Source organism: Meriones unguiculatus, chromosome 4, assembly GCF_030254825.1.
Source record: "Meriones unguiculatus strain TT.TT164.6M chromosome 4, Bangor_MerUng_6.1, whole genome shotgun sequence".
NCBI classification, from domain to species: Eukaryota; Metazoa; Chordata; class Mammalia; order Rodentia; family Muridae; genus Meriones; species Meriones unguiculatus.
In genome coordinates this window covers 37,089,134-37,109,182 of record NC_083352.1, presented here as the reverse complement: position 1 = coordinate 37,109,182, position 20,049 = coordinate 37,089,134, and the positions used below count along the sequence as shown (strand labels likewise).

General features: G+C 40.9%; 1 protein-coding gene across 27 annotated transcripts in view; it reads right to left on the bottom strand.

Annotated features, from left to right (window-relative positions):
* Nucleotides 1–14,967: 14,967 nt before the first annotated feature.
* The window catches only part of Sorbs2 (sorbin and SH3 domain containing 2), a 313,230-nt gene continuing 308,148 nt past the window's right edge, over nt 14,968–20,049 (bottom strand). For 23 of the 27 annotated variants that reach the window (XM_060381686.1, XM_060381709.1, XM_060381690.1 and 20 more), the window contains 2 exons: nt 18,911–19,017; nt 14,968–17,113 (listed from right to left, as the gene is read on the bottom strand). In XM_060381686.1, coding sequence (XP_060237669.1) covers nt 17,052–17,113; nt 18,911–19,017 — 169 coding nt within the window. In that variant the 3' untranslated portion in view covers nt 14,968–17,051. The remainder of the gene's footprint in view (nt 17,114–18,910; nt 19,018–20,049) is intronic. The other 4 variants (XM_060381687.1, XM_060381689.1, XM_060381710.1 and 1 more) reach the window with 1 other exon arrangement.

Sequence of the window (20,049 nt, the reverse complement as noted above, 5' to 3'; positions counted from 1 at the left end):
TGCCCCCTTGTTCGTCACTTTTTATCAACAGGACTTCCATCTCTGGAGAGACTTCTGCCCTGTAAAGGTATTTTCATGGACTTAGTAGAAGAGAATGCTTTGCTTTGATCATCTCTCCTTTTTTTCTTTTCTTACAAGCCATCTTAATAAATGTTTTGTGTGTAGAATCCTTGAATAACTTTGAAGGAAGTACGTGGAACTGTGATGGAAAAGAACACTAAATTATTTTTAGTAACTGAAATTGCCTTTAATTGCATTTTAGTGTGTGTGTGTTTCCAGAGGACAGCATTTGTTTGCTATTTTGAAATAATGTGGCAAAAGCATATAAAAATGAAAATTAAGTTTGTAATCGGCCTCAGCTTTAGTTTCCTGTATGTGGATATTTACATTACTCCCAGTTTGTTTTCTCCTTCTCCTTTGTGGGTCCTGGGGACCGAAATCAGGTCATCAGTTTGCGTAGCAAGCACCTTTCCCCACTGAGCTGTCTTGTCAGCCCAAGAATTTATTATTTTTTTCAACATAAAAATCTGAGCCTTCCCATTTTAGTGGACTGAGCAAGATGGAAGTACATGAATCGGTTATTTATTCTGGGTGTGAAGTTTGTTGGAAATTATCTGTAAGTAAATGGTGGCCGTCAGGACCAACCTCCCATGCATAAGTTCCTTTGAGACAGGGTTGACCCAAGTCAATAGAAGTCGAAGAAGCAGGGTAGTTGTCTATGCCTTCAAGGTGAAACCCACCTTCGTGGTGTCAAGGCCCTTTTCTTCTGCTGACAGGGTGACTTCACAAACCCGGCTCTCTGCAATTTCTTTGTTTTTCTTCCCTTAGAAATTCCTATTATACATTTCTTTCTATTTTTTTTTAACTTGCCCCCTACACTATTCATAGAGAAGCTGAGAGAGAAAATTCTGGGAGTAATGTAAATATCCACATACAGGAAACTAAAGCTGAGGCTGACTACAAGCTTAATTTTCATTTTTATATGTTTCTGCCATATTATTTCAAACTTTCAATTACGTAAAATGCTTTGAGGGCCGGCAAGACGGCTTCGTGGGTAGAGCGCTTCTCAGGCAGGTCTTACAACCTGAGTTTGGTCCCTAAAGCTCACGTAAAGTGAAAGCGGAGAAAGACTCCCTCAAATTTGTCCTCTGACTTCCACACGCATGCTGTGGCGTGTGTGCTATTGTGCTCTGTGCACAAAGCAACAATAATAAAGAAAACATTTTGAGGAGTTATGGGAGATGAGCAGATGGCTCAGTTGGTGAAAGTGATTCCTGGATGAGCACAAGGACACAGTTTGATTCCCAGAACATTACTGACCATATCATTTATGTGGTGAGGACCGGAGGTAGCCTTGGGCATTGAAAGAGAGGTGGGACTCACAGCATACGGGAGATGGAAATTTACAGAGTACTGTGATACAAGCCAACGCATACTCCAAAGAGCAGCACAGTTCTTTTCTGATGGGAGCATGGAGTAGGCAGCGAGGGAAAGGGGGAGGAAGGGCTCATAGAGGAGGTAATATTTGAGGTGCAATTCGAAGGACGTATTTACTTGTTCTCAAGACGCTGTTGAACGCATACTGAATGCCAGACATCAAAACGGATGCGGCGGTAAAAAAACAAAGCCCCCCCCTTGAGCATGTCCCAGTCTCGTGTTCAGAAGAGATGCAGAGAAGGCACGGACTTGACTGGAGCAAACAGCCAGTCTTGGTGATGAAGGCAGATGTGAGACCCCATCATTGTCCAGGAGTCCAGTCAGGATCAGTCATACTTGAGGGGCCCTGGAGTTTAACCCCCCTCCCTGCAGATGCTAGAAGAGATGCCTCCTGTCCCTGTGCCACCACCTAGGTATCCCTCATGCCTAGATGAACTTGAGAAGGGGGAAGAGAGACAATATGCATGCGAGTGTACTTTGAGCACACTGAGTGTTTACTAAAAGCAAGTTGTCTTAAACTGGAAAAATCGGAGGTAATGCTCATGGCTGAATTTAACTGCTCAAATCAAATTAAATCAGACCAAATACCGATCGCTCAGCTTTTACTGCTGCGGAATGGGAGTTCAGAGGGCGAATTCAGTGGGGCACAGAGTCGTGTTTACATTTTGTTTAAGTATCTAAAGCAGGAAATTCATGGAGACAGAAAGCAGATAAGCATTTATCAGGGGGAAGTGGGAGTGGCTGCTAATGGGCTCAGAAGTTTCTTTGGGGGGTGATGAAAGAGTTCTAGAATTAGATAATGGCAATCACAGATTTGTAAATCTGTGATTTACATATATCTTAAAATGATCTGGTCTGTGACTTGTATCTCAGTGGAAACACAATACTTAGATGGGTAAAAGAAAACAGGGAAGCAAAGATTTCCTTTACGTATCTGAATAGTGACATGAACTCTGCTATCTCTGACAATTGTTAATCAAGCAATGATTTTTTTCCAACTATCCCAAAGCTGTAGCATGTCAGACAAAAGTCCATGATTCCATTTCTGTTATTCCTACTCAAGCAATAAGCCACCATCCGAGTTCAACTAGGCTATGTGTGTAAAAGAGTGTAAAAAGCAAGTTCCTATGCAAAAAAAAAAAAAAAAAAAAAAAAAAAAAGCAACATGCAGATTGCAGGGGTCAGTCTGAGGTCATATGTGTAAACCCAGGTATTTTAAAGCAATGTTTTTACCTGTTGACTCTCCCCGCCCTGTGCTTTGACTAAAATAGAGAAGTCTTAAAATCTGTCAGAGTGCTTGTTAAAAACATAGCCATTGTACTACTTAATATCATTGACTATACTGAATAGTTACAAATTTTTGAAGTAAGGTTTTTTTAGGTCTTTGTAATTAAAAAAAAATATTAGTTTATTTTTATTTTATGTGTATGAGTGTTTTCCCTGCTTATACGTGTACCAGGTACATGCAATGCCCATGGAGGCCGGAATTGGGGTGGGGTTCCCTTAGAACTGGAGTTACAGATAGTTGTGAGCTGTCTATGTGGGTCCTGGAGACTGAACCTCAGTCCTCTGGAAGAGCAGCCAGTGCTTTTAAATACTGAGCCATCTCTCCAGTCCCACTTCTTTGTATTTTTAAGAGAAAAATTTGTGTGTGGAAACGAATTGCTATCAATTTGTATTTAGAGCAAGATGCGTCCATTTCTTCCCGGTCTTTCCCGCATTTGACCTACCTTAAGTCACGTGGTCACTATTTGCTTCAAGGCCCCTCCCCCCCAACCAGTGGCCACCTTGCTCAGCTCACCTTTCTGATGCCTCTCAGTTCCCTGGCTGCCCTGGTGACTTCGTCTACCACCTCTGCGTCTGCACCTATATGTCTGTTGGCTCTTACCTGGCCATCTTGCTCCCCCCCACTCTCCGAAGTCACCCCACTGAAGCCTGACTCAGCCGGTTGCATGGTCAGCTGCTTTCCACACCTAACGCTTTCTTATTTGACAAAACTACAGTTTCCAAACTTTTGCTCCTTTAATCCTATCTTTCTAAACCTGGGAGTTTATGAACGTTAACTGTCTTGTATGAAGGCCCTGCTTTTTCTTTCTTTCTTTTTTTTGGCTTTTTCTTTTAAGCTTTTTGATCCCTGGCTGATCAGAACCCCATTGACTGCCTGGAGAGTCCTTCTCAAGCAAGTTGGTGTAGACATGACAAATGAACACTGGTGTTTTTGTTCTTTATCTTGCTCTCCTATACATTTTGTGTCGATGACAGGGAACTTGTGTGGCTCAGAATGGCCTCTGAAGTACTCGAGTGCATGGAGACATAACAGTTGACAAGCAAAAAAACACAAGATGCCTGCATTCTTGTCTTGAGTTTTCTCTATATTTTGCCCTGATTTTTTTCTTAATCCACTTTGTGAATTTTCAGAATTCTTCAGTTCTCAGTTCAAAGTGGCATTCTCCCTTTTCTGTTCTCTCCTGTTTAAGCTAGATACATGTTTTGGATGACTTTTTTTTTTTCAATAACTTTCTAATGGGCACAAGGTTACAATTAAAAAAATAAGAGTCAAAAACTTATTTTTTTTTTTAAATATCCTATCACCATCAATTATTCAGTTAAATATAAGTTTTATTAGAAGAAATTGTAAGGATAGACCAAAGAAGTATTTAAAATTAATTTTTGACACTTATGGAAATTAACGATACAAGTTATCACTTTGAGCAATGATTCTTATGTCTTTAGCAAATTAACCACGGAGCAACTTTCAAAGGGTGTTTTTTTCTCATTTGTTCATTTATTTATTTACTTACTTATTTAACCACTTTACAGCCTGACCCCAGCCCCCTCCCTCTTCTCCTCCCAGCCCCACCTTCATGCCCCTGTCCCCACATTCCCCACTCTTCTTCTCAGAGAATGGGAGGTCCTCAATGGGTGTCAACCTACCCTGGCACCTCAAGTCGCAGCTGGACTAAACGTGTCCTCTCCTACTGAGGCCAGACAAGGCAGCCCAGGTATGGAAAAGGGATCTAGTGGCAGGCACAGAGTCAGAGACAGCCCCTACACCCATTGTTAGGGGACCCACATGATGACCATGCTGCACAGCGGCTGCATATGTGTACGGGTCTAGGCCCAGTCCAAGCATGCTCTTTGGTTGGTGATTCAGCCTCTGGGAGGTGACTCTGTAGGCCTTCTTGTGGTGTCCTTGACCCCTCTGCCTCCCTTTGTTCCTCCTCCCACTCTTCCACAGTACTCCCCAAACTCGGCCTATCGTTTGGCTGCGGGTCTCTGCATCTTTGCCACTAGCTGCCGAATGAAGCCTCTCAGAAGACAGTTATGCTAGACCCCCAATAATACTACAAAATACCTGCATGGTGGCTTGAAACAGCAGTAGCAAAGAATCCTGGTTATCTTATCTCCTGGCTTGGGGATGTGTGTGTGTGTGTGTGTGTGTGTGTGTGTGTGTGTGAGAGAGAGAGAGAGAGAGAGAGAGAGAGAGAGAGAGAGAGAGAGAGATTTGGACATTTGGTCAAGGTACTTAAGGCAGCAGTCCAACCTTCCATCACACCAAGAGAGCTGAGCATTGCTGGCCAGATGGGCTCTGGGACTTAGCGTTCCATGCTGCCCCAAGTCTCCACATGCTAAGAGGCAGAACTGAAAAGTGCAAGGTTGACAGTGTGGCGAGGTGAGGTCACCACACAGCAGTCCCAGGCCAGGGCTGGAACATCCGCAGATAAGCTGGTCTCTGTAGACTGCAGGAGCTAGCATAGGGCTGGGTCGGCAGGAGGGTATAATCCTCCAGACGGAGGACAGACTACCCGCTATATCCCTCTCACATTTCGGCCTTGAAGCCCAGAAACCACCCAGGAGACAAGGGGTACAGCCCTAGAAAGAGAAGAAGCAGAGAACATCAGGAACAAGAGCCCAGGCTTCCCCTTCCACTTGAGGAACCATCTTGGGAAGAAGTATAGGAGGGGAGTGTCCCTCCTATGGGAGAATAGGCTTTTTTTTCTTTATTAATTACACTTTATTCACTTTGTATCCCCCCTGTGGTTCTCTCCCTCCTCCGGTCCTCAATCCCTCCCTTCCTCTACCCTCTGCATGCATGCCCCTCCCCAAGTCCACTGATAGGGAAGGACTTCTTTTCCTTCCTTCTGATCCTAGTCAATTAGGTCTCATCAGGAGTGGCTGCATTGTCTTCTTCTGTGGCCTGGTAATGCTGCTTCCCCTTCAGGGGGAGGTAATTAAAGAACAGGCCAATCAGTTCATGTCAGAGACAGTCCCTAGTCCTAGTAACCCACTTGGATACTGAACTGCCATGGGCTACATCTGTGCAGGGGTCTTAGGTTATCTCCATGCATAGTCCTTGGTTAGAATATCAGTCTCAGGAAAGACCCAGATTTTTTGGTTCTGTTGCTCTCCTTGTGGAGTTCCTGTCCTCTCCAGATCTTACTGTTTCCCACTTCTTTCCTAAGATTCCCTGCACTCTGCCCAAAGGTTGCCCATAAGTCTCAGCATCTACATTGATAGTCTGCAGGGCAGAGCTTTTCAGAGGTCCTCTGTGTCAGGCTCCTGACTTGTTCCCTCTTTTCTCCTTCTTTCGATGTCCAGCTTCTTTGCCTTTCTGGATAGGGATTGAGCATTTTAGTCAGAGTCCTCCCTCTTGATTAGTTTCTTTAGGTGTACAGATTTTAGTAGGTTTATCCTATATTATATGTCTATATGAGTGGTATATACCATGTGCATCTTTCTGCTTCTGGGATAGCTCACGCAGGATGATCTTTTCCAGATCCCACCATTTACCTGCAAATTTCATGATTTCCTTGTTTTTTATTGCTGAGTAATATTCCATTGTGTAGCTATACTACAATTTCTATATCCATTCCTCCACTGAGGGGCATCTGGGCTGTTTCCAGCTTCTGGCTATTATAAATAAGGCTGCTACAAACATGGTTGAGCAAATGTCCTTATTGTGTACTTGAGAATCTTTTGGATATATGCCTAGGAGTGGTATAGCTGGATCTTGAGGAAGTGCTATTCCTAGTTGTCTGAGAAATTTGCCAGATTGATTTCCAGAGTGGTTGTACAAGTTTACATTCCCACCAGCAGTGGAGGAGGGTTCCCCTTTCTCCACAACCTCTCCAGCATGTGTTGTCTCTTGAGTTTTTGATCTTAGCCATTCTGATGGGTGTAAGGTGAAATCTCAGGGTTGTTTTGATTTGTATCTCCCTGATGGCTAATGAGGTTGAGCATTTCTTTAAGTGTTTCTCTGCCATTCGATAGAGAATAGGCTTTTTAAAAACAAAGTTTGATGACTGGTATTTTCTCAAAATGAATACTGAAATCTTTAGACCACACTAAAAATTTGGTTATATGTATTTCTATTATATATTCATTTGTTGCATATAACTTCTGTTAACTAGAAATATGAATTTGGAAGCCAGACTAATTAAGAAGCTATATATTTAGGCTTTGGGGGGCTTGTATGCAACAAATATTTTAGTAAAGTTGGTGCTTCTTAATTGTAAAAGCTTAAATTTTTAAATGTATTTTTAATCACTGAAGATATAGCCATAGTCTTATCACAAAAAACACATTTGCAAAATTTTAGTCTTTCTTTCAATGTGTATATTATTCAGTTGGAACCTATGAAATCATGGGTACTGTTTGGACTGTTTTTGACTTGTGAAAATGGGTGTTTTATGGGTAATATAGTTTTGGGGAATGCATGCACACCCCCACCAATCTCCATGTTCTGTGTGTCTACGCACATAGGTAAACATGAGTTTATGCATGTTTACACCAGCACAGGTCATATTATCTGTAATTTCTTGACCTAACAATGTATCAAGAATGCCTTCATACACCATCATCTTTCTGTGGTTTCATTTAAAAATGTTAACATAGAATTTCACTGTCACTTAATTCAGGAATAAAATAAAAATATCTACTGGTAAAATTAATATTTTTTTTTGGTATTTAGGCTTTTTAAATAATTATGGAATAGTTGAGATAACATGAAAATATTTAAACTTAAAATTTGAAGATACTTAGCAGTTTTGTGCTTCTTTAGGCTTCATCTTAAAAAAAATGTTTCTTCGTGTACTTGTTGCTTGTACTGAATCAGTCCAACCTACACAGGTTACAGTCTGGCTCTGGGCACTTCTTTCTTCCCCTTCCTCCCCTCCTTTTTTCCTCCCTCCCTCCCTCCATCCCTCCCTTCTTCTCTCTCTCTCCCTCTGTCCCTCCCTTCCTTCTTCTCTCCCTTCCTCCCTCTCTCTCCCTCTCTCTCCCTCTTTCTCTCTCTCTGTAGATAGGATGCACAGGGAGGCCCAAGGTTGCTCTGAGTCTGCCATCGCTTGTCTCCACCTCTTGAGTGCAGCCTCCACATCTAGTTCTGGTCACTAATTCTAATGCAGGTTTCTGTCCTTAGAGATGGCCGTTATACATTTCTTTAATCTGCTAGTCTTCCCCCCCACCATGAAATATTTCTAACAAAGAGTTCACGGACAGTTTGGAAGTGGAGAGCTTGATGATTTCGTTTTCTTCCCTTAACCAGAGATGCTAGTTATGTTGACAACTGTCTTAATGTCACAGCTCATATGAGGACAGGAGACAGGGCTCTGTAAAGTAGGTGACTGGCCTCCGTCACCTCTCAGCCTCCCACAGCCAATTATGGACTAGAGCTCTATAGAGCAATCATCAAAATAGACACTGGCTAAGAGAACAATATCCACATTGCCTTTTTGATCTTTTCCTCTATATCTGAATTCTGTTTTAATGTTCTTTCTTAGGAGCTGATTGGTTTACTGTAAAAAAATTCAGTAATTTTTTCTACAATCTTGTTTAAAAAAACTCTCTTGTTGGCTTGAAACATCTTGAAGGCCATATTCTAATTGCCCCGTTTCAATCTTCCAGCCTGATTAAGATGGTCAGTGAGTCAAGAGGCTCTAACATCCAACATGGGAACTTCAAAAGGGAAGGGTAGGGATTTAGCCTTTCAGTGACAACTATGTGTTGAGCTGGTTGTGTATTTTATCTCACAATAAGTGATATTATCTTTATTTTACCCATTATACAAGCAGACTGACACTCTTACCAGCTAAAAAGAAAATGAGTTTCAAGTTTGACAATCACTCTTTTCAGAAGGGTCACTTTGATGAAGTTAGAAATTCACAGTCTTTCTGTTTAAAAAAAATTCTTGAATATAAAATATAATTTTGTAAATGCTGAATTCCACAACAGTTCATAGATTATACATCATTATTAATACTAACACAGCCATGGAAAATGAAGCCTTGACATGTTAGTATTTGAAGCTTATATAGGGATACTTGTTTTTAAGACATGTCTTACAGGGAAAAACCTGTGGGTCCTGAAGTGGGAAGATGATCCATGATTCCATTTAGAAAATAGGTCATGTCATCTCTGTATCGTCTGGGTTGCAAGGCATGCTGTGGTTGTCAATACAGCTGTCTAGCAATTTATCTTTGACAGTGAAGGAAATACCATACCCATGAATTCATGAGCAGATGTCTGTTAAGCTTTCTGTCGTATCATCTGACAGCTGACCAAAGGCTTGTGTGTGCGTGTGCATGTATGTGTGTAAGTTTGTGTGGTGTTGGGTCGCTAGGCTAACACTGAGCCTGGAGTTCATAAGCATTGTGGGACTTGTCCGTTAGAAAGAAGAAAAAGGTGGTAGAAAGAGAGAAAAAAATATTTTAGGGACCTAATTTCAAATCTGACCAAATGGTGCTAGTGCTTTCCTAAGGAATATGGCAAAGATAAAACTTTGCCAGCTCTCACTCTGCTTCTCTGTGCCAGTGGCGAACTTTTTGTGCTAAAGGGTTAGGAGAAAATGTCAATAATTCTAAAGGAAACATTTGCTGTCAGCACCTCGATTAAGTTTCTAACAACACGTGCGTTTGTATAGCAGCAGTTAGTGGAGGGATTTCTTGGTTTTAAAACGAAGTAAGAAATCCTTATGTCCCCCATATGATCTACAAGGACACATAGAATTCGGAATACATTGGTGTTTACGTGTGCTTCCTATCATTTTGACTTATACATGTGGAGTCATCAGAAAATTAGAATTATGGGGAAAAAAAAGAGTTACAGCTAACTGTGCCAATACTGTTGAGTCTTGGCACTTAGCAGAGATGCTGGGGACACAAGCCAGGAATTGTTGAGGCACAGACACCTGAATGCCAACTTTTAGTGGAATTTTGGTCTTAGAGACACATTCTTTTTAACATTCTTTTGAACTATGAAAGTTCATCTGTTAAAAAAAAAAGCAATGCTATTGTTTCAGATCTAGGCTCTTGTCTTTGAATGATGATGGTAAAAACAAATACATGCCTTCCAAACAAATCCCGAATATTCATGCTCATCTAATCCTGAGACTGATTTCCCCTGATATGATTAAAGACTAGTCAGCCAGCAGTTAAAATACATACAATTCCTTGCTATTTTCTCCAAGGCAAATTTTTCTAGGACCAGAGTTTATCTATCTTCTTTATATTTCATCATGACCTTATTTTTGTCTTCACATTGGTAAAGAATACTAATATTTTACAATTATCCAATGTAATATTTATATATAGTATTTGTAATGATTTATAATGTTTTATCTTGCTTTATTTTAATGCTTTATATGTAATGTGCACAGTATGAGTGCTCAAAGTCATGGGGTCATTCATAGATATTTCAATGTTTCAATCCTATTCTCTGTCCCTTGCAGAATGGAAGTTAGAATGCTGTTAATCCTCCCCTTGAGGCCTTTCTGAATGCTCATTAGAGATTGTTTTCGTAAGCAAGTGATTGAGAACACAGAATGAAACAAGGGAGATCAAATAGTCTGGTCTTAGGTGATTAGGGACCAACAAGAGAAGATAAAGAAACCTGAAGCATTATGGGAAGAGCTCAAGGTATCCATTTCATGCTGCTTCTTTGCTTCATCAGCACACATCCTTTTTTATATACTAATATTTTTATTTTATTTTTAATTTTAACTTATTCATTTTACATCCTGGTTGTAGCCCCCTCCCTCCTCTCCTCCAGGTCCCAACCTCCCTCCATTTCCCCCTCCCCTACTCCTCAGAGAAGGGGAGTGCCCACCCCAGACCCCAGCATATCAAGTCAGCACACATCCTTTTAATTAGTTGTGTGTGTGTGTGTGTGTGTGTGTGTGTGTGCTCACTTTGTGTGATGTGCCTGTGTGTGCCCTTGGCATGGAAGCTCAGGTGATATCCTCAGTTACTCTCTGTTTTGCTTCTTCCTTTTTTGAGACTCTCTCACTGGATCTGAGGCCGAGAGCTCACCAGTTGACCAGGCTGCTGGAATTCCAGGGAACCTGCCTCCCCAACTTGCAACTCCAAGCCATGTCGCCTCAAGGATTCTAGAGATCTGAACTCAGGCCCTCCTCCTTGGGCCCACAAGCAATTTACCCACTAAGTCATCTCCCTGGCCCTTGGTATGCTCAATATATCTTTTCTTAGTTATGCAAGTACAACTTAGAAATAGGCTGTGGTTCTCAGTGAGGACATTGTCACCAGTTAAAAGTGCTTGTCAGGTAAAGCTTGGCACAGTTAACGGAATGTTCATGTCTTTCATCAGATTCATATGTTTAACCCCACTATGGTGTTATATGGAAATGGGGCCTTTTGGGGTTGAGTGGGTGATGGGAGCAGAAATATAAGGAATGGGATTGGTGCCTTAAAAGAGAGAAACCGAGAGCCCCCTTCTTCCTCCAACAGAGGACACAGAAGGGAGATGACCATCCATGAGGAAGGGTGCCCGCTGTTGGACTTGGCTCTCCCCTAAGATGCTTTGCAGAGATGGCTAACCTGAAGAAATCATTTACTTCACATCTTGTTATGCCTCCTGACTTGCCTTCACTTTCCTCAATATATTCCAGCCTCCCTTCCAGTATATGGGAAGATGGCTGCTTTCTGCCAGATATGTGAGTCTGTCAGTCACTGGGCGGAAGAAAGTAACCATTATTCTTACAGCTATCCACTCATTAATTCCAACCTCGCCTCGGATGGCTTCTAACACAAATCTCCCATAAACATCCAAGTTCTTCTAGGGCAGAATTTCTGACCCCTAATGATATAGTCATCTGGATGCATCTTAGTTGTAGAGGCCCTTCCTGTGCACTGTTGGACCTTATCAGCGCTGATCTTTGGTCTCTCTACACACTAGGTAACAAGAACATTCCCCATTTCTAATCATCACAAATGTCTCCCTACCTTGCCAAATGTCCTGTTGGAGGGACACAGTCTTCCAAGTGAGATGCACCATGGGAACACATAAAAATATTTTATTTCTAACTTTTTCTATGATATGCTTCTTTTCAAAATAAGTTGTTAATCTGCTATGGCAGTGTTGATCCAGAACTTTTGCCCTTTGCTACCTTCTAGGAATATTTGGCTGTTACACCCAACTGTTCTTCTGTTATCTACCACTTAGTTGGAAAGATACCTAATGCATGCAAGGGGATGATAAATAGTGTTTTCTTCTCCCTCTTCATCTTTTCTTCCCTTTCTTGACCCAGTCTTCAGGTTACATTGGGTTTTTCATCTGGTTATAACCAAGAGATTCATGGCCTTGGGAATCTGAGTTGATTGTAGTTTCATGAATCCTGGGGATCAAAGTTGACTTTATCTTCTTTGTAGGCTTTGTTAATGTCCAGTTCATTTAATCAACTGACTCTAGAGTTCCACTCAAGGGTAGTTGTAGAACAGAAAAGAGCATGTTCAGTGTGACCCCAGCTTATCTGCACGTACATGTGAGCACACGGGATGTACATTCTCCTGAGCACATGCCCACACGAGCACACACAACTATTTAATAAAACTCTTGAGGGATATATTTCAAAGCATAACAATCAGCTATCGAGGCTGATTTCTCCTTTTGACCATTTCTATTTTTTTGTGCAATAAATCCATTATTGTTAAATTTAAAAAATGAAAAAAATGCTTTAAAGAGTCATTCTCGAGCTCTCTGAAATTTAATGCAAGATTTGGCACCTGTCTAAGGGTGTTAATAGTAATAAGAGTTTGATTGAAATGGCATTTATTTTTAGAAGACACAGGATGACTGAGTCATCCATCGTATTTTAGGGGGAGGGATGAAACAGGAAACCCCAAAGGAACAGGTGAAGATTTGCTAGGCTGATTTCTGTCTTGTGTCTCTGCTCCAAGTTTTATGGGTCAAGATATATGGATGCATGTGAGGTCAGATGGAACTTTCCTGAGCTCCTGGGGTGGGGGCGGAGGTGCTGAATTTAGCAGTGAGCTAAGGCTCTGAACCACACAGCGAGTCACCCAGCAGAGAGTGGCTAATGGATCCTGGGACTGTGTATATTTGAAAGCTGTCCAGGGAGTACATTGTGTTCCTAGAGCATGTTGGGCTTGCCTGTCTCTGAATGGCTTGAACACCAAACACTTCCCTGAAACTCCATTGGCTGCTGAGCTGGCACACCGGCCATGGTCTCCAGAGCCTTAGTGAGCTAGAACTTACAGACACAGTTACTGTGTACTTTTAGAAACCGGAGTGAGCTTTCCTCAGGGAGAGATTTAGGGCTGCGTTGGGTGCGTACTCTTTCCCATCACATATCATCACATCACATCTCACCCTAAGATTTTCTTAGGAGCCTCGTTAGCTGATTGTCTGTGAATGGTGAAGGGGGAGGAGTGGACAAATGGAGATATTGACTTTTGACTACATAATTTGATCAACTATATGCTTATCAACAAGTCTGGGTGCTATAGAAGGCAGTGTACAGGCTTGGGGGAGAGATACATTGGACCCTAAATTCAACTTCTATCACATGCTACTTCACTTCCCACATGATGAAGAAGCTATGCAGCTTCTTGCAGCTCTGATTTCCTCATCTATAGAGTGGGCTTCCTCCTAGATTTGCTGTGAGGATAAAGACACAGAACATGGGTAAGAACAGCCCGAGATATAGCAGCTGCTTAATTTCCTTTCTCTCTGGTCACTTTCTGGATCTGTGATTGACAAGTAGCATCAACGACAAACTCACAGAGAGTAAGGATTTCAGGTTTAGTGGACCAAGACAGAAAACTGAGGGTACTACGCCAATGCTTATATCACAAAGAGAAAACATGTTTCTTCTAGTTTTCATTGATGAAGGTAAGAATATGAACATAAAAGTGATTCATAAATTTCTTCTAATATAAACCCTCTAATATAAGATAAAATGGATATAAATGAAGATTTTTTTTTTTAGGAAATAACATTTCACTTAATTAAGGTTCAAAGTTAAGGCTTCCTGTCAATAAGTTGATTGCTGCTACTTTATGTACAAACCATTCTTGTAGGAAATCCAATACTAGAGAGCAGACTGAATTTGTTCCATAGTAGATCCTTATTGCAGGATATCATTTTATTTCTAAGGCCAATCTCTACTTGTTCTCTTACTGTCGTCATTCGTAAGGAGTGAATAATTTGAAACAATTGATACATAAATAGTTCTTAAAGAGTTACCATCCGGATAGGAGGCTGAAATAATTAATTCTTTAAATAAATGGACTCCGAGAAGCTGTCAGAGTAGTTAATCTTTTGTAATCAAACAATTCTTTAAATAATAATCCCCTTTGTGGCCAAAATCTGGAAGAGAGTGGGAGGAATTATCAGGCCACACAAACTGACCACCTACAAAGAGTGATCAAACAGTAAATAGAATGCAGGAGGCCATTTAAACAAATTCTCCCTGCTTTTGATCAAAAAGGAAAGGACGGGCCTGTATGCAGTGACGATAGAGCAGGACTTAGCGTGAGGTAATAACTCTCAGAGTCCCTTCCTGCCGGCCTTCCAGTGACCTGGGTGGACAGATGCAGATGATGGAGTGACTGAATAGTGCTCAGGTGAGAGCAAGACCATAACAGTCTGTGTGTTATGGGACCACATCCCAGTGGAGAACTGTAGATAGTAGAAATTATCCAGTGAAACAGAGGAAACCCCAGTGACCGTTGAAGCAATAAGACACGTTGTTGAACGGATAGGCCAAGAAAGGACCTTGTTTCAGAATGTTTGACAGATATGGATGTGGGTTGAAACAGATGGATCAGGAAGGGATATGTTAGAAAGGACCCAAGTATAAATGGTAGCTCTTTGCTATTTGTGTGGCAGAAAAGGATGACCCTCTGTGGCAGGAGTTTTGAAATTCACCGAGAGACCAATCAATGATGGTAAAGTTCTTTAGAATAAGTATTTAAAAGGCTCAAGACAGATGCTCATAACTTACAACTTTTGTAACTAACTAACTTGTTGGAAAATAGCCACTTTTGAGGCAGAGGTATTTTATGATGTGTTACTTTAGCTGAAGAGTAATATTTAAGTAAAGAGGACTTAGCAAGCAGGCTTTGGTGGTAGATTTTAAAATACTCTTTGGAGTTGATGCAAACAATTGTCTCTCCTTTGTGTGTCAAGATAACACAGACACGTTTCATTTTTTAAAAAACTAATACATTGGAATAAAGCACAGTTTACATAAATGCTAAAGAAAAGTAGAAGTACTTTCAAGCAAAATTTATTAGGTATCTACTCAAGAAAAACACAATGACCATTGCTTGTAAGAATTCAAAGTCAATTACCTGAAAGCCAGGTATGAATATTTTTTTCCTTTTAAAATCAGATACAGAGAGTAGAAACAGCATTTTTTTTTCTTAAATATAACAGGCAACAGAGTTGAAGACTTGTTTTCATAAATGGTGTGAAAAAGTATTCATTTATCAGCAAAGCTGCACGTGGCTGGCTGACTCATTTTCCAATCCCAGGTTTTTCTAATATAAAGCTGGTTGTGAACTGGATAGCAAAGGGGGTTTTCCAAAGGTATTCCTTTATCTCCCTCTACCCCTAACAATGCTCCTCTGTAACTGACATTCATGTGCGTTTCATATTGGCTACTAAGATCTTTTCAATTCATAGAATTTTGTGTAGATGCTATCTTCCAGGGTCACATTAGCTGGTGATCTATGAAGATATCATAAAGGGCAGTCGGCTGAAAGAGCTTAAAACTCGGTTTAAGTGCAGGAGAAAGACCAAATTGGGAAATCCCATTTTCTGAATAAGTAAATAGTCTGTACAAAACAAAGAACAAACATATGTACAAAATGCTAGAGTCTGTATGTTGTGTAAGATCAAGCATTGCCCATGTGAGGAAAGCCATAAAAAGTTTTGTCTATAAGGTGCTAAAGATTCAAAGATGAATGTATCTTATGCAAATTCATTCGAAATAAAAAGCTAAGTCTCAGGGTGTGTGGAACGCAGGCACTGTGTATCCATTAAATCTTTCAGGTTTGGTAGCATTTTGTAGATCTGTTTTGGGGCAGGAAATACAACCTGAACGACTTAACCATTATTTCTAGAAGCGCCTAATTTGTTCCTAGGAAGAATTTTACATACACCGGAAAAATCAGGCTCAACATATATATTCCTGTCTGCAAACAGAGTCAGGATTCTGGGTTCCATAGAAGAAAAATAATTATTGTAGTAAAAATAATTGTATTGATCATAATCCTTGCTAAAGCCAGCCTTAACACTCAGGGTGCTCCTGAAGTACTCTATAAAATAATGTGGGATTCTTTTACATTTCCATGAAATGTACAACATAGCATTTGAACTATATGTCCTCATACAACCTCAAACACGTAAGTGGACACACAGTGAGACTAAGTTACTGCTATTACTTTCATCTCTTTGCCTCTCTCACTAGCACTTTTGAGTTTTAACAGATAAATAAAACACTAAGAGCTCATTGTTCATGATGCTGATGATTACATTTTAATATAAAACAGCAATGCAAATTTACAACACGATTTGTCCTGTGGTGTGGCTAAACCTTTTGTACTCTCATGGTAGTGAGCAAGGGCTCTTATTCACTCACTTTGCACTTCTAAAGTAAAAAAAAAAAAAAAAAAAAAAAAAAAAAGTGGTGGTGGGGGAGTGGCAGGAGAGACTCCTATGTGAAAATTCAATGGAATCAACAAAAATCTCACCCATTCCAACTAGCTTTCCTACTCACTCTATATTTTGTAATCACTGTGCATAAAACAATATATAAGTGCAGGCAAATGATAGCTGAAGTATAGTTGTCATCTAGTGTAAACCAGAGCACTAGGAAAATACACTGCCAAGCTGAGAGTGAAAATGCAAACCATAGCATTTCAGAAAACGATCTTCTGGCTTCCTGAGGACAGAACACCTTCCGGAGAGGTGGAAATACAGCCATGAGACCAATCTCCTAAGTAGTCTGATTTTTTTTTTCACCATCTTTCTTTCTTCCTTATTTACTTCACTGTCTTTAAGTATGATGACTTTCATTCTGATTCCATACACAAACATTTCAAAGTTCAGGGCAGAAAGCAAGAAACTGCATATTTATGTGGGTGTAAGTTTGCCACAGCTCCCTAAAGCCCCCAGCTTCCCCTAAGGCTCACAGCGGCAGTCACTCTGCTGGTGATTTGGTGGCAGCAGGTGGAGATGGTGATGGCCTATGGGAAACCATAAGGCATGACAGCAACAGGCCTGCTGGGGTGTTTCAGGTGAATTATGCAGATGTGCTTCTGAAATGTGGAGTAAATAAGGAGTGAGGTGATTCACAGCCTCTTGACATAGTTTCCCGGGAAAGTACCAAAGAATTTGGTTCTTCTTGAAGTCCCTGAAAACAGAAGCAATAAATGAAAAGGTGGGTAACAGCAATGGAATGTCAGGTACTACCATGTCAGCTCGAACACTTTCTGCCTACAAGGGTACATGGTGAAAGCAAGCTCTAAATAGTTTGGGAAGGAATAAAGACAACTTGCGTTAAGCCAATCAAAAGAGGAAGTGGGCAATTTGATTGTCTTACCCGTTTCCTGAGCATAAAGGATAGATTTCCATTACACTGAGCTAAACTGGGAAGCCTGGCCTCTCAATCTAGAGAGGAAGATAATCGTGCACAAGAGCTGCGTGGTCGGACTGAGGTTACCAAGATGCCAAACAAGGAGTAAGAGATCACGGTGGGGTTTCCAGTGGGACAAGATGACTGAGTCAGGATTGGTTCAGGAGCAGGAGGCCTCCTCTGTAGTGAGTGACACACTGGTCCCTACATGGGATGCTGCCAGTACCACAAATGTTACGGCATCAAGCCCAGTGCTAGGTCACTCAGTAAAAAAGCACTGTTACACTTCCTCACAAAATATAGATGTCTGAGCAACTTAAACATCACTAAATTTAAAAATGTGGAAGGCTGGCTGCTACTTGTCTGGGCGTGTGGTATAAAGTTTAACCACTGAGGGTGACTTCTAACATGGCCAGTGAAAACCAAGTGCACACATGTCCACCCTCATGGCCACCTTTGCTTTCAAACATCACAATTCTTTGGGTACTTTTTCATTAAGTCTGTACAATAAATTCATTTGCATTTTATCACAGTAGACTGGGTAGGGCCTCTAAGATTTTACTTCTCGTTAACATTCTATAATTTTTTTGATTTGGTTTGCTTACTATTGCTGCAAACCATGTATGTAAACCACCTCTTTTTTTCTTCTAGATGGCAATTAATAGAAGCAACAGACCCTGACACATGTGTCTGCCAACACGGCTCTCATCATCTCACCTCTGCTGAACTAGTCTAGAGAAAGATTTCATTCTCACATAGTTTTTTAATTTTATGTATATTGGCATTTTGCCTGAATGCATGGCTATACATTGCACATAAATGGTGCTTATGGAGGCTAGAAAGGATCCCTGTGGAGCTGGAGTTATAGACAGTGAATAGCCACCATGTAGGTGCTGAGAATGGAACCCAGGTCATAACTGCTAAACAGCTCTCCAGCCCTTCCCATACCTAGTATTTATTTATTTAATTTTCCCCTCTTTCCTTTGTGTCTGGCTATATACTTTTGTCTACAAATATTTTCTTAGAAGAACTCATGCTGTCTCCTCCTCTTCATCCTCCTCCTTGCTCTCCCCACCCTTTGTGCTGGGAACTGAAGAGTTGAGCAGTGGAGAATGTTAAGCGTGTGCCCCATGGCCGAGCGTTCGGTCTGTAAGATGGTAACTATGGGCTTGCCTTTGAAGTGGCATGGGAGTTAGCTGTCCCTTCCCTTAGACTTCCCAGATTGCCGCATCCGAACCAGCAAATGGGTCAGCTTTCCTTTCCTCTTGCTCCCCATCAAATGACAGCTCCCCTGTCGACTCAGATTTCCCACTGAACATAGCAAGGTATGTTTTTGTTTTCGTGACATCACATACATTGCTTGTTGGATGCTATTTAAAGAAACGTCCTTAGTTGGGTTGAAATAAAACCAGCAGAAAATGACGTATAACTGAAAGAAGTAAATGCTGTACTGTATTAAAAGGCTTTGGGAGCATTCATACACCATGAATTCAAAGAGAGATCGATTATCACCGCGAACCATGCACATGAGCAAACTCAAATAGATGATGAAAACAGCTAAACAGAAGCACATACCCACGAACCATCCATCGTCACACTTCTCCATCACATCCACGACGTCGCTTTCTCTGAGTTCCAGCTCGTCTTCATTCCTAGGAGTATAGTTATACAGAGCCTGAAACCTTAAACGGGACAAAGGGGCACGTTTAATTCACTTCACATCCCCGCAAAACTGTACAAGTTAGTACATCACTCATTTCAGCTTCAGCATTTCTAATGTCTTCATGCGATGTTAGGCCATGTCTAAGTCTTTGCTAAACATGTAAAGTCAACGGAAACATTCAGATTCTCATGGGAATCACAGCACTTTAGCAACATTTCAAAACTTACAACGAGAAATATTCAGGGAAGATTATAATATTCTGAAATCAGGTAAAAGATTTTTGATATTTGTAGGCCAGACCTGCCTTTAAATGTTATAGACATACAATGTCTATCATTCAGATGCTACATAACAATGTAGAATACAGAATTAACGAATGGTATTTGTATTATGCAGGTATACTTACAAGAGGGATCACAGGTTTAGCTAGCCATAGCCATAAGTAAGTAATGGCGGCTTGGAAATGGAACTCAGATGATCTAAACTGAACTGTACAGAATGTTTCAAACATACATTTTGTAAACAATGATGTAGTAATTACTATCAAAGGAAGACTATGTTTATCACAGGATTCCTTTAAAGTGACTAGTTTTATAATATGAATCAGGATTTGAAATGTGATGACTTCATGCAATTCTCCTATGGCCTCAAGTCATAGGTAAAAGCCCTGAGGCTTTATGCCTGGCCATCCCTTATCCTGCTCAACTAGTAGTTCATGGACTTTTAAAAATGTATCTGGGAGCCAGGCATGGTGACGCACACCTTTAATCCTAGCACTCAGGATGCAGAGGCAGGCCGAGCTCTGTGAGTTTGAGGCCAGCCTGGTCTACAGAGTCCAGAACAGCCAGGGCTACACAGAGAAACCCTGTCTCAAAATAGAAAAATGTGTCTGGGAAAAAAAAATTGTGTTTGAATGAAAAAGCCTCCTTTGGAATAATTGTATGTGAGAAATAATTACTGAAAGAATTCTGCCATTTTGGTTTTTTTGTTTTTGTCTGAACTCTTTGAAAGAGAGAGAGATGGTGACATTGACCAATACTGTATTTGAATA